Source organism: Etheostoma cragini, chromosome 19 (genome assembly GCF_013103735.1).
Source record: "Etheostoma cragini isolate CJK2018 chromosome 19, CSU_Ecrag_1.0, whole genome shotgun sequence".
NCBI lineage: Eukaryota > Metazoa > Chordata > Actinopteri > Perciformes > Percidae > Etheostoma > Etheostoma cragini.
Window position 1 is genome coordinate 5,953,097 of NC_048425.1, and position 12,892 is coordinate 5,965,988.

Genomic DNA, 12,892 nt, shown 5'->3' on the forward strand with positions numbered 1-12,892 from the left:
GATTTGCAGAAAATTAACGTTAGCATGTTTTACCATAGCTAGCTAGCTAAGTGGCAAGCTAACGTTACAGACAATTTTAATGTTAATTTCAGATACATTTACTTTGCAATGCGACTCTTACATGTTATATAACCAGAGACCATATGGGACAAAGATATACTTAAAACCAAGTGAAGCTAAATCTTACCTTGAATTATTCAGCAGCAGTTGCATCAACATTGGCAGTGAAAGTGGTTAGCTAACGTAACGGTAGAGCAGCGTTGCTAACTCTCAGCTAACGTAAGTCAGATCCCGCCCATAGACTGAATATCCCGCCCACCGGTCGGTGGCTCCGCTCTCACTCCGCCCTCTCCTCTAAAATCGTCACATCCGCAACCATGATGGCTGCGCCCATAAACGCAAACTCGACGACTCATTTCTGATCTCCACAAACCAATGGGTGACGTCACTCATGCTCTGTCCATTTATATTAACGGTCTATGATTCCAACCAATAAATGTAAGGATGGGAAACCTGTCTCCTATCTTACTCCTCCCAATTGTTCAACAACCCGCGACTGCTGCCTTCTTCTGTCCTCAGTGAGTTCCCGACTTTCACGATTCCTTTGTGGAGAACAACAATTGGTAGGTCATATATGGACAACGTTGATTGAACGGTATGTTATATAATATACTAAAACGAACTAGATCAGATGCTTATATAGAGAGCGGCGGGTCTTAGTAAACATAAAGAGTTTACTACAGAGTTTGTTTTCGAACTAACGTTAATAACTAATGTTACCGATTGTTATATGTAACGTTAACGTAATACTATCACATACTAAGTTAACGTAACACATGCATCAGTGCCGTCGTCTTGAAATCGTGTTAAGATCAAATTCTATCTCGGAAAGATATCATTCCAAGCTAATGTTTCATTGATTTGCTTTAGTTGTAAGTTAACGTCATTATCGAAGAAGAAAATGTAGTTACGTTTAATAAAAGTCGCTTTAGTTGCTGTTTTGCATAGCCGTTTTTGGACCTACCATAACAATACACATACACTATTACAACTACTGTGTACACAGCCAGGGTACTCCAATCTAAGGTGTAACGTGATAACGTCAATTTAAGACTTCCCATAATGCTTCACTTTGTGCACCTTTTAAAAAGCTGAAACAAGATTTGTTTAAGTTTGACCCACAGTATATCCACGAGTTAATTCCACATACCTATGACTTTTATTGTCTTTATTAAGTTTGGTTTTTCTTATCCTGATTCAAGTAAGATTTTAAATAATGATTATACTGTAGCTTTTACTTGGATTGCCTTATTAGTAACTGAGTAGTACATCTAACATGTGTTGTGTTTTGCACAGAGCCGGGAATGACATCACTGCACCAAATGTTAACGCCAGTTTCATTTCAAACAACTGCTTGATCTCTCACAGCTGCCTCAAGCAAATAATCATGGTCCGAGCCAAGACGTGGGTCCTTACCAAGCACTTTGACGGCTTCCCAAAGGATAGCGACTTTGAGCTTAAGGTGGAGGAGCTTTCTAAACCCAAAGATGGGGGTAAGATTATTTTTGCCTATTTATTTTCTCTACTTAAGCTTGAAAAGTAGTGCACACTCTTAGTCTTCTTCTTTTTTCAATCAATAATCCCAACTCACTTTAAATGAGTCAGTATTTACCGGATTGAGTCACATACAGAAGAGGAAAACATCTGTCCAAGTGTACACTTGTTTTGCACTGATGTCTCTTTTTGTTTCAGAGGTCCTTTTGGAAGCAGTGTTTCTCAGTGTCGACCCATACATGAGGTGAGGGGAAAGCAGGCCCGGCATCTGAAAATAGATTTTAAATTATAATTGTTAACAACACCCTGTTCTAACAAATACTTCTTTAATCCAAAAATGCATTTACATTGTAATACAATGCACGGTTTGTCTCTCCAGGCCATTCAGTAGGGTTCGCATGAATGAAGGCGATGTGATGATTGGAACTCAAGTGGCCAAGTAAAGAACACAAACACACACACACACACAGGAATGTCTTTAATCTGTGTATCGTACCGTGCATGCTCCAATGTTTACTGAAACAGAACCCGTCCTGCACCTGCTTTTAATTACTGAACCCTTTGATTCAATGTGACTGAAAAGCAAAAACGCACAATTGAAATGTTCTTGGCTAAGTGTTCAGACGCTTAATCGGTTTCAGTGGGTATGTTTTTTATGATAAACATGCGTAATAAATTACTCTGTGACCCAACTTTCCAAACAACCTCAAAGTAATCTGTTTTGAACACATGTTATGCATTATCTTTACACTGTTGAGAAGCAAAGGGCATAAAACTCATCTCCCACATGGTTTGACATCATTTTGTCGTCTAGGATACCACAATACACTGAAATATAAAAACTGTAAGGTACTTTTTAATTTCCCATTTAATCTGGTGTTAGTTAGCGATTTTAAATAAGCTCAGTGATGCCATGGACTGAAGTTGGAATAGCTGAGACATATCCATTGACAGAAGACTTCTTTCTTCTGCTTTTGTGTTATTTTGGGTTTTTTTGTAGAGTGATTCAAAGTAATAACCCAGCATTTCCTGTTGGAAGCCATGTTGTTGGTCGTTGTGGCTGGAGAACCCACACGGTCTGTGACGGGAAAGACCTCGTTCCGGTCATGCCTGACTGGCCGCAAGACGTCTCGCTGTCCCTGGCTCTGGGTGGCATCGGCATGCCAGGGTAAGGTTGAGGCTGCATTTATAGGTTGAAATAGAGCGTAGAGGAGTTCTATGTGGCAACCCAGGCTTTCAACAGTAACAATGCAATACTTTTCCTCTTGATTATCATATTCAAATATTAGTTAAAGATGCAAGATGTACAGGAAAGATAAAGGAAGTCAGCTTTATATGGAAATAGCAGTGTGATAAGAAATAATGCTTGGGAGCTAGAAATAGAAGCTAGGCTTGGAGTACTCCCATGTGCAGAAAAAGAATACCTTATCCTCACCGAGTAAGCGTTCGATAAGACTGCTTATCTGGAAAAGTTATTGCAATTTCCCTGCTTTTAAATGAGGCCAGTAAAACTGAGAGAGTTGTTTCTTAGTTATTTTGAAGACCATCAGCAGAACAGCTGAGTTTTGTCTTTTTTGAGAAAATAAAGCTCTGTGGAACTAAAGGAAAAAACAGACCTTCACAGTTTCAGGTTTTTATAATTAGTGGAATACTTTATACACGTTCTTGTTCTCTCCAGACTGACCGCTCTGTACGGGATAGAAGAAGTCTTGGGACTCCAGAAGGGTGAGACCCTGCTGGTGAATGCTGCAGCCGGGGCAGTGGGCTCCGTGGTGGGCCAGATTGCAAAGATCAAGGGCTGTAAGGTGGTGGGTTCAGCAGGGTCCGATGCCAAGGTGGCTTTCCTCAAAGAACTGGGCTTCGATGAGGCCTTCAACTACAAGACTGTTGGTTCCCTGGAGGAGGCACTGAAGAAGGCTTCTCCAGAAGGATATGACTGTTTCTTTGAAAATGTAAGCAATGGGGCTGTTTGGCTAATGCGGATGATCGAGTTTTCCAGCTTACTTTAACAAACACTGTGGGTGAAATTAGTATTTATTTTGTAGTATTTTTACTGGTTTAACTGAAACTTCTTTAAGGTGGGTGGCCCTTTTTCAAGCGTTGCCATACATCAAATGAAGAACTTTGGAAGGATAGCTGTGTGTGGAGCTATCTCCACGTATAATGACACCACTCCCCAAATAGGTGTGTACTTACCTACGTTCATTTTCTATATCAATGTTCCTCTGCTTTAACTTGAAACCTGCTTTTATTTTTTTTAAGGAAGGGAAAAAAAAATGTATTTCTTCTTTTTTTTTATTCACCCCTAACAACTTCACTTGTTCAGGTGATTTTAAGTCTTTTTCACTAGAGGGCGACATTGCGTTACTGAAATGTTGGATGAGCTGTACAAACTGCAGATTGTAGATGTGTAGACTTTGTTTCCTTGTGGTGCCATTGAAAGTTTTGTTTTCTTCAACCATCTCTCTTAGGCCCATACCCCCACCTGACCATGATCTTCAAGCAGCTTAAGATGGAGGGCTTCATGCAGACCAGGTGGGAGCACAAGCACCCTGAGTCCCTTAAGAGGCTGATGGGATGGTTAAAAGAGGTTCGTGACTGAAAACAATGCATCTCGATCAGATTTTGTGTGTATATAGTAAAGATTTAATCTCAATTAGCATGGTTCCCATGTTTCTGCTTCTTCGTCATTTTATAATTTAATTTATTTGTTCTCCATCTGCAGGGCAAACTGCAGTGTCGGGAGCACATCACAAAAGGCTTTGAAAAGATGCCAGCTGCTTTTATGGGGATACTGCAGGGAGAGAACGTCGGCAAGGCTATTGTCGCAATCTGATGTGGAAATCGAGATCTATGGAGAAGAATCAGTATTATTAATACTTTACACATTATTACAGAACTCATGCATGGAAGACTGAGCAATAGACAGCAGCCATTTTTTTATTCTTCATGTTAACGGATAAAAAAATGTGAAACATCATATTTTAGCATTAGTTCAGAATTCATTGTTAGTGTGCAGTCTTAAACTTTTTTTTTTCTTCATAAAGACGGTTTTATCTGCTAGGTTTGGATTTTCATTCATGGTAAGGCACATTTTTAAAATGAAAAAGATGAAGAAGTTACTTTAAAGAATCCCATTTGGAACAAAACTTAGTTTTTATTCCTCATGAGCAAAGTAGCAAACTAGTTGCACTTACTGCGTTTTTTACTAATTAGTTTTTAACCCCCATTCAGACAATTGAGCATACAGAACATTATTTTGGAGACATCCGACTACTGTGGGAAATCGGCAAGGCACGAGAAGAGCGTTTTACTCTATGAGGTTGACACAAAATTGTCGTCTTCTATGCCAGTACCTGAATGAGACATTTAGATCTGCTGTTGATACATTCGTACGTTACTCACTGTAACATAATTAAACATGTTCTTTGTATTTAGTGAGAATCAAATTCTGCGTATTTTTTTTTCTTCAAATTTCCTCTTAACATATTTCACTTGTGTGTTGAGCTTTGTATGCCAGACTGTGGGTATCTATATACTATTAATGTATGTGTGTCCTGCGTTTTAAGGCCTGAGACAGGAACGAAAGCTATTTAAGATATGTTCTCTTTTCAGTCCTAAAATGAGTAAAGTCTAGATAATAGAGCAGACACTGTAGCCTTCTACTGCAAATGCAGCTTTTTATTTAATCAGGAAAGATCATTCAATTTTTTTTTTGACATTAATTTGAATTTCATAAAGTTGTGGTGGGGGTAAGAGCCCCAGCTCCATGGTCCCATATACTCTTATGTTAGTCCAGTAGAATAGCACAATGTTTACCCACTTTGGTGTAGAAATGTGGAGTAGCCATACCTCCAGGAGTAGGACCGTTTATGCCTTATGCTGACCCAGGCTCCTATAGCCCAATCCCAAAATTACATTTACCAGTATTGATGCTCTGGGGCAGAGCTTAATGCTCAAATGATTTAAATAATGTTGTAATGCTGGAAAAGTGTTTTATGTCCACCAAAAAATACAGGGAGATTAAAAGAAAAATCTCAAAGGGACAAAATATTACTGGTCTGTGGCCTAATATATAAGCTTACTTTGTGAGCATACATCAAGTAAATTAAAAGCTACACTGTATGACAAGTCTCACTACTGGTTGAGGGATTGACTCACAGGCAGGTATGCAAATGTTTATTCGTCTATACCTAAATAGGCAAGGTTTTACTTTAAAGAAGAAATACTTAAAATATAGTGTCTGGAAATCTAAAAGTATCACAATATTAGGTTCAGTTTTTATAAATTTAGTTGGTTTAAAGGCAACATCAAATGCGAATCCGAGCTTGTTGGAAATAACCGAATAGTTAATACTACATAGTTGGAAATAGTTACACAAAATAAATGTGAAAGTCAAAAGAATGGAGGAGGAGGGACTATGACGTAAGGCTGGCAAATCACTTTCGGGATAACTACACTGGAATTGAGCCGCGCTGACTCAGTCGTTTACGGTAAATCGAATTTGTCAAGTCATTGTGACTTGAATTACTATATTAACCTCTTTTCATGCAATTATTGAAATATTACTTATAGGAGATAGATAATAAAATATACATAACTAATATACAAAATAATATAACCAATTGATGTTATTAAAATACTAATTAGATTAATAAATTGACTATAGTACATGTTATCAGATTAAGTCAGCTTTATCTCTATATTGACTAATCATCATGACGATAACAAAACATGCAGAAGCACTAATGGAGAGGGAGACAAAATGGAACATTATTCTATTCAAGTATCATATTTGGGCTGATAATCAAAAACGGCAACACCCAATAACGTTAAATGATTTGGGACATTAAGCAACAACAGAAAATGTACATATTACGTCGCTGAACCTTCAAAATAAACAAAGGTATTCGAGAAAACTGCATTGCATCATATAGAATCAAATTTGATTGTCAAATGTGCACGACATAAATATGCCGTTAAAGCACATTTCACAGTCACAGAACAAATTAACCCATCGCTTCCACGCCGTGTAACGATGAAAACAACTTTTATTTTTAAAGCACACGTTGACTTCCGCTGAGGTGTGGCCTGCGGTTGAGTAGTTTGACGCAGCTGCGATAAAAAAGCGCAGCGTCTTCTTGGAAAAAAGGATTCCGAACTTGGCTGCTCGTCGTTCAGCTCGAGGAACTGTCACTCAACAGCTACCATGGTTCGCAGTGTGGAAAACCTCGTAAGTTGTGCCATTTTTATTTTTACCCAGCTTTAGTCGTTTACCGTTGTTTTAAGTCGCCATTGTAACACATTAGTCGATGGATTTAGCTTCCACCGACCGGGACCCCTCCCTTCACCCATTCTCTATAGTTTTATTTTCTATGATTTTGTTAGTTCACAGAGAGCTGGATAATTAACCCCTCTGATGACTTGGCTAATATTCAGAGTAAAGCTATAGGCACCGATTCCGTTGAGTGGGTGAGTCAGCGTGAATTACGTTGGGTTGAAACGTGCCTCCGCCGCCGCCACCATGTGGACTTTGCCAATGTTGTAGGGTTTTTCCTGCATAGACGAATTTTTGGCGCCCCAAAGAGGTTTTAGTCGGCACCAAAGGAAAATCAGCACGTCTTTGACTTCCAGTAGTCGTTGAAGCTAGATAGGTCGCAGAAAAGCGGCTGTGGGCTAACCGACACTTTATAGGACGTGGGGATAAAGTGTTTGATGCTCAAATGTCCTGGGGGAGGACCCACTGACCCCCTGAAGATATGCCCTCCCCCCCCCTTGAAAGAGCTATTCTGTAGCAGCTTAATACACTTTTTGTTTATTTTTTATACTGTCTTTGACTATAGGGGACAAACCCTTACCCTTGGAGACAAGGCGGTTGCGGTGGAGACGCTTGTTTGTCCGGATGCGTTGGACGCTTAGGTTACTTATGGGAACTTTGCTGCATAATCTCAACGTGACGTCATGAATGAGGCTCTAATGGTGGCCAACAGTGGCGGGTAGAGCTGTACGTTAGCAACTTTTAGCTGGGTGTTGTTCTGGATGCTCGGGTGGGGTCTGTAATGTAACGTTACGCTACTGTGGTTTAGGTAACTGTTTACATATTTGTGTAGGCAAATATGCAAGTATAATAACTTTATGATCTGGTGTCGTGGTGTTATAAGGGAAATCTTGTTTTCTATCAACTTGGCACCTGTCCTGGTTACTGCACTTAAATGTGTCTGACTGCTAGCTGACTATGAAGAGTGAATAACTGAGTCCATCACAGCTTGATCCAAACAAGTTACAAACGTTATTACCTGTTTTCATTTCCTGTAGGCCGAGTTCAAAGCCATCCTGGCAGAAGCTGGAGACAAGCTGGTAGTGGTGGATTTCACAGCCACCTGGTGTGGCCCTTGTAAACAGATTGGCCCAGCATTTGAAGTAAGTTAATGATTAACTGAATGAATAGTTTTTTATTGGTTGGGGAAAAAGAGAACCAAAGTAAGGTCATCATGTTCTTTTTCATACTCAAATTTCTGTTAAGGGAGAGAATACTGGTTTTACTTAGACTTTCTTAACTCAAATCATTTTTAACCAACAAAATGTTTTTGAGACAGTGTTGGTCACTTTCATAAATCTGTGGAAATGGCTTAAGATATTTAGACGCACAGTAAATGCAGCCTTTTGTGACTCAAATGTTGTTGAGGGGAGACCTTTCCTGAGGGACAGGTGTTTAAGGGCAGCATGTTTTGTTGCTCAGGCAACTCTTTTGTACAGCTGTTACAACCCTAACCCTTGTGTTGTCTTCCCATCAAAATTGAAAATCAACACTTTTGACGCTTTTTATCGATTTAAAAAAAAAAAATCATACGCTTTTGTTCCCTTTTTTTTTTAAACCCTTTTGATGCTTTTTTTCAAAGTTTGTCACGTTTTTTTTTTTTACGTTGTCAACACTACGTAACACTAACTTAACTTTAGTTTCCAGGTATATATTTTTTATTTATGGTCAAACGCAATTTTTAGGAAATTATACCTAATGTTTGAGCTAGAAAAACGGAAATTGGCAATTATTTAGATTAAAATTAAAGGAAAATATGTATGATGGATAATCACAGATAACTTTTACCCAATATTTCAAAACTACTTCAAACGCTATAAAGTGGAATAAGACACCGCAAAATTAATGAAAGTAAAGATTTGTACATGCCAAAGAGTGTTGTGTGGAATCAATGTTATTTTGGGTAGGTCTGCTTGATGGGTCAATTTGACCCGAGGACAACATGAGGGTTAAGTAGGAAATTACCCTTTAACTTACTAAAAGAATAATGGAACCAAGATTTCCGATTTGTAGACAATGCTCCACCTAGACTTTTGTAAAATTTGGAACAGAAATACAATAATATATCCTTTTTTCTCACAATCATGTGCTCACTTATCATCACTCCTAAAGTTTCTTCTTCTTCTTCTTCTTCTTCTTCTTTTGCAGAAAGAGTCGACAGACTCTGCGAACAAGAATGTGATTTTCTTGAAGGTGGACGTGGATGAGGCTGAGGTAATTGTTTTTATTCCTATTTAGTTTTAAACCTGAAGCATCAACAGTTTTACCATAACTGCTGCTAGTACAGAGATCACCAACACATAACAGCATTCCTAAAGTGGTTCTCCATAAAACCATCAACCGTGGTTCATAAAGCATTTAGATGCACAAAATATCAGGTGGGTGAGAGAGAGAAGACAACAAGTAGGAAGTAGTTTTAAGGCTACAACTCAAAAAATATAAGTGAGCAAAGCACTTCAACCTAATTGCTCATAATCTTTATTTTAAAGATACTGTTGAGTTCAGTTAGAGATAATTATGGACTGTTTAAATTTGCTTGTGTCAAATTAATATTGTTTTCGGTTTTACACAACAAAAGTTTCCTGAGAAATTCTGATAACCCAGAAATACACTTATTGGAACAGGTGTCCGCTTACTCCTGTAACCTTCTCTACAAAGTAACAGCTGCTGTGGTACTTATGTTTGGTAAAACAATTTAAACGTGTACTTTAGGTTGGTACAGGAAACAGAAGAGCAATACTTTGTGAAACACACAAGGCAGTAAAGATGGAGGGAGCGGCTCAGGCTCACTTCACAGAAGGATTCAAAATGTTCCTGTTTGCAGTCTATTGTATCAACAATCCAGTCTTGCTGCATTTCACAAGTTGAGAGTAAACAAGTTCTGGCTTGAGTGTGTACAATATCTATTTTAATCTCAATAATCCCTGTATTCACAATATGTTTATTCTCCTTTTTAAAGAAGCCCATACGCCTTGACCTCACAGCTCCTAGTTGGTCCACATCATCTGTAGCTTTGCATGTTGGCTCAAACAGTCGTCCATCTAACTGTTCCTTTTGCTCTTTTTAGGATGTGAGCGCACACTGCAAGATTAACTGCATGCCTACCTTCATGTTTTTCAAGAATGGAGAAAAGGTAAAAGGACAATATACAATAATTACGAAAACAATTCTATATCACAACAGTTGCCCTTTTACACACCCAGCAGATATGGAGCAACGTATTCATTTATTCATTAATTCACTGCCATGTTTCTGGCCACCTGATGAATTGCAGTGAAATATTGACTCTCAATAACAGCTCAGAATTGGTCTCGATCAGCTCCTGAAAGAAATGAGTCTCTTTAGCTACTAAATGCTTAGAAGGAAATACTTCCTTCAGAAGCTAGAACTGTCTGGTTTTCTGCTCAGGCTGATAAACCTCATGCAAGAACCAGTCAGACGGGCAGATTGTTTAATGGCTTATTGTACGAGACCTAAGAGAATTTCTCGCATTCATTTATTTTATCCAAAATAATCTTTGCATACAAATGGCATTTACAAATGGCACAGAGCTGGTGTACAAACATTGACCTAAGAATTATAATTCCTTAATCCGAAATGAATAGTTTTAAAATTTAAAGTAATCCTAAATTAGTATTTGAATACGGTACCCTTGGGATATTTCTTCACCCCCTCCTGTCTGTTCTGTCTTTCAGGTGGACGAGTTCTCTGGTGCTAATATAAATACGCTGAAGGAGAAACTGTCTGCTTTGAGAACATAAAGTCCCACCGACCAATCCACACACACACACACACACACACCCTCATTGTATAAACCACAGTAGTAGTAGTACTGTTGTCCTTTGTACATGCCTGAGAAATTCTAGTTTCATGTGCATTACCAACCACGTCTTCTATTCCACACAGACCACAAACTGGGTGACACACTCTAGTCTTGTCAATTTGGTGTATGTATTTACTGTCTCAACTGAAATTTTATTAAAACCTGATGCAACCGGATGAACACTTTTAAATTCTGTTTTATATGAGCTTGCCTCCTGACTGCCTTTCTTTGTGTTCAAGGTGGATTTAATAAAAGATGAATTACAGGAACTTTTGTATCTGTGTAATTCCCATTTGGCACATTAAACAACCTTGATACACAACCCCTTGCTATAAGAACAAATCTGATTGAATGGTATTTATGCTTTAATAAAAATGTGAGAATAGTTTACACATATACATTGGACAATCCCATCAATAGTTTTTACACATCATACAAGTATATAGCAGCATATGTTTAATACTGTTCAGTCTCTATATGAAAAAATACAGCTTTATTTTACAAAATGGTTCTGGCTTTGCCTTTGCAGAGAGATGAGAATGAATGGTTTACAAGTGTAACAGTTAAATAAATGAGAATTCCCTTCGTAAGACGATTCACATGGAGCAGCGTGGAAGCTTTTTAGAAGTGATAGTGTCCCGATTTCCTTTTCCTGCGACGAGAAGGAGAAACAGGCAACATGCATCAAATTCAGGCTTAGTCTGAAGAAAGTTGACTAAAACACCATGTAAGAACTTGTACTGTATATTGAGGATGAGTGTAAGAACCCATTAAATTAGAGTAATACTGAAAGGTCATATTTGCGCTACAGATTATGTCTCTTTTCTTTGTCATTTTATTACACTTTAAAATGTCGCTACCCCTCACCTCTATATCACCCTTCTATTCTCAGAAGAATGCTTGTTTTGCAAGTTAAGATGACATCTAACCACAACCAAACAGAATCTGGATTTGTATTTTTCCAGTTTCCAGATCCGGCGGACTGTTCATCTTAAACTACAGAGACCATGTAACGTGCACACTAGTACCCAAGTTTGTCTTGTCCTAAGTTTGGTCATGTTTGCAATAGGATGTTCCGTGTATACATGATTCAGCCATTATCTAGGTGTCTGTCTGTGTGCAGGTGTGTTTTTGACATCCAGCCAGTTACTGAGCAGCCTGAACTTGATTTGCCTGATTTGGCATTTCCATTTGATCACCAGTAATGGAGGACAAGATTGATAGTAATGCTTATCCTTAGCATTTACTGGTCAAAGTTTTAAACTTTGCGGAACTTGAGTTGAGGACACACTTGCACATGACAGGTCAAGTTTGTATAGTTTATACTGCAGTATCTTGGTTTCTTTAGGAGTATTCAAGATGGTGCAGTATTCAAGTTTCTCAAAACCAGGATAAGAGCTTATTCCAGGTAAACCTAATTTCACAAAGGTAACCTGTCACAGTGCTTTACTATCAGTTTGTATGATATACAGTCACAGTAAGGCAAAATAAGACAGATTTGTATCTTTATCTATTCTAAATGTCCCTTAATTTCTTTTTGTCCCATTATTTTTTCTCATTTTATTGCTCTTAACATGGAAAAGTGGATTGGCTTGCTTTGTGCAAATGTTTTTCCTTGTAAACAACATTGGCATATAGCCTACTGTAGTGTTCATTTCCAACACATACCACTAACACTTGGAGCAAATAATCTCACACAGTGTAACACTATCCATCAATAAAAGGGTGAAAAAATACCAATCACTTTGGTCTTGTCAATGGAACCATTTGTGCAACTTTTAAAAAGTGAACTTTCAATTCAGAATCTTATTGGCATCCATTTCAGCGTCTCGTGCTCGCCATCCTCTCAAAATGTAACATTACTACTCTTTGGCCGGCTCGCAAGCCCAAACAAGTGTGTGTGACGTGCCTGTTGTTTATTTTCCGGTCTAGCTAGATCCGGTGTGGTGTTGTAGTTTTTCCAACGTTACTAGTTGTTGCAACGGCATATGAAAAAATTACAAAGTTTGCTAGGCCAAAAAGAACATTAATCTCGCGATAAAACAATTGATGCCGTTAAAACGGGTTTGCGTAAACGCCGTTAATATTGCGTTTAACTGACAGCACTAATTTTTACAGAATACATATTATACATCATGAAATTTCTTTTATATACACTGATGGGAAATCATTTAGTCAAGTTATAAAAGTATTTATCA

At 38.2% G+C, this 12,892-nt stretch overlaps 3 protein-coding genes across 7 annotated transcripts in view; 2 read left to right on the forward strand and 1 right to left on the reverse strand.

Moving 5' to 3' along the window:
- The first annotated feature begins 482 nt into the window (after positions 1-482).
- LOC117962109 (prostaglandin reductase 1-like) lies at positions 483-4,945 on the forward strand. Of its 3 annotated transcripts, XR_004660573.1 has the most exons (10): positions 523-578; positions 1,429-1,553; positions 1,753-1,798; positions 1,934-1,993; positions 2,555-2,722; positions 3,233-3,506; positions 3,633-3,738; positions 4,026-4,144; positions 4,280-4,468; positions 4,541-4,945. XR_004660573.1 is itself a non-coding variant. In XM_034901201.1 (9 exons), the coding sequence occupies exons 2-9, from the start codon at positions 1,448-1,450 to the stop codon at positions 4,388-4,390; spliced, it is 990 nt and encodes a 329-aa protein (XP_034757092.1). In that variant the 5' UTR covers positions 483-623; positions 1,429-1,447; the 3' UTR covers positions 4,391-4,945. The 3 variants fall into 3 exon arrangements, 2 of the variants coding, with proteins under 2 accessions (XP_034757092.1, XP_034757090.1); XM_034901201.1 differs by having other exon boundaries at positions 483-623; positions 4,280-4,945; XM_034901199.1 differs by having other exon boundaries at positions 4,280-4,945.
- A 1,603-nt stretch (positions 4,946-6,548) lies between these two features.
- On the forward strand, positions 6,549-10,959 carry txn (thioredoxin). Its single transcript, XM_034901202.1, has 5 exons — positions 6,549-6,787; positions 7,870-7,974; positions 9,020-9,085; positions 9,939-10,004; positions 10,567-10,959. Exons 1-5 carry the CDS (start codon positions 6,764-6,766, stop codon positions 10,630-10,632), a joined length of 327 nt encoding a protein of 108 aa, XP_034757093.1. The 5' UTR covers positions 6,549-6,763; the 3' UTR covers positions 10,633-10,959.
- Positions 10,565-12,892, reverse strand: part of svep1 (sushi, von Willebrand factor type A, EGF and pentraxin domain containing 1) — an 88,198-nt gene continuing 85,870 nt past the window's right edge. For all 3 annotated transcript variants that reach the window (XM_034901196.1, XM_034901197.1, XM_034901198.1), the window contains one exon: positions 10,565-11,346. In XM_034901196.1, coding sequence (XP_034757087.1) covers positions 11,316-11,346 — 31 coding nt within the window. In that variant the 3' untranslated portion in view covers positions 10,565-11,315. The remainder of the gene's footprint in view (positions 11,347-12,892) is intronic.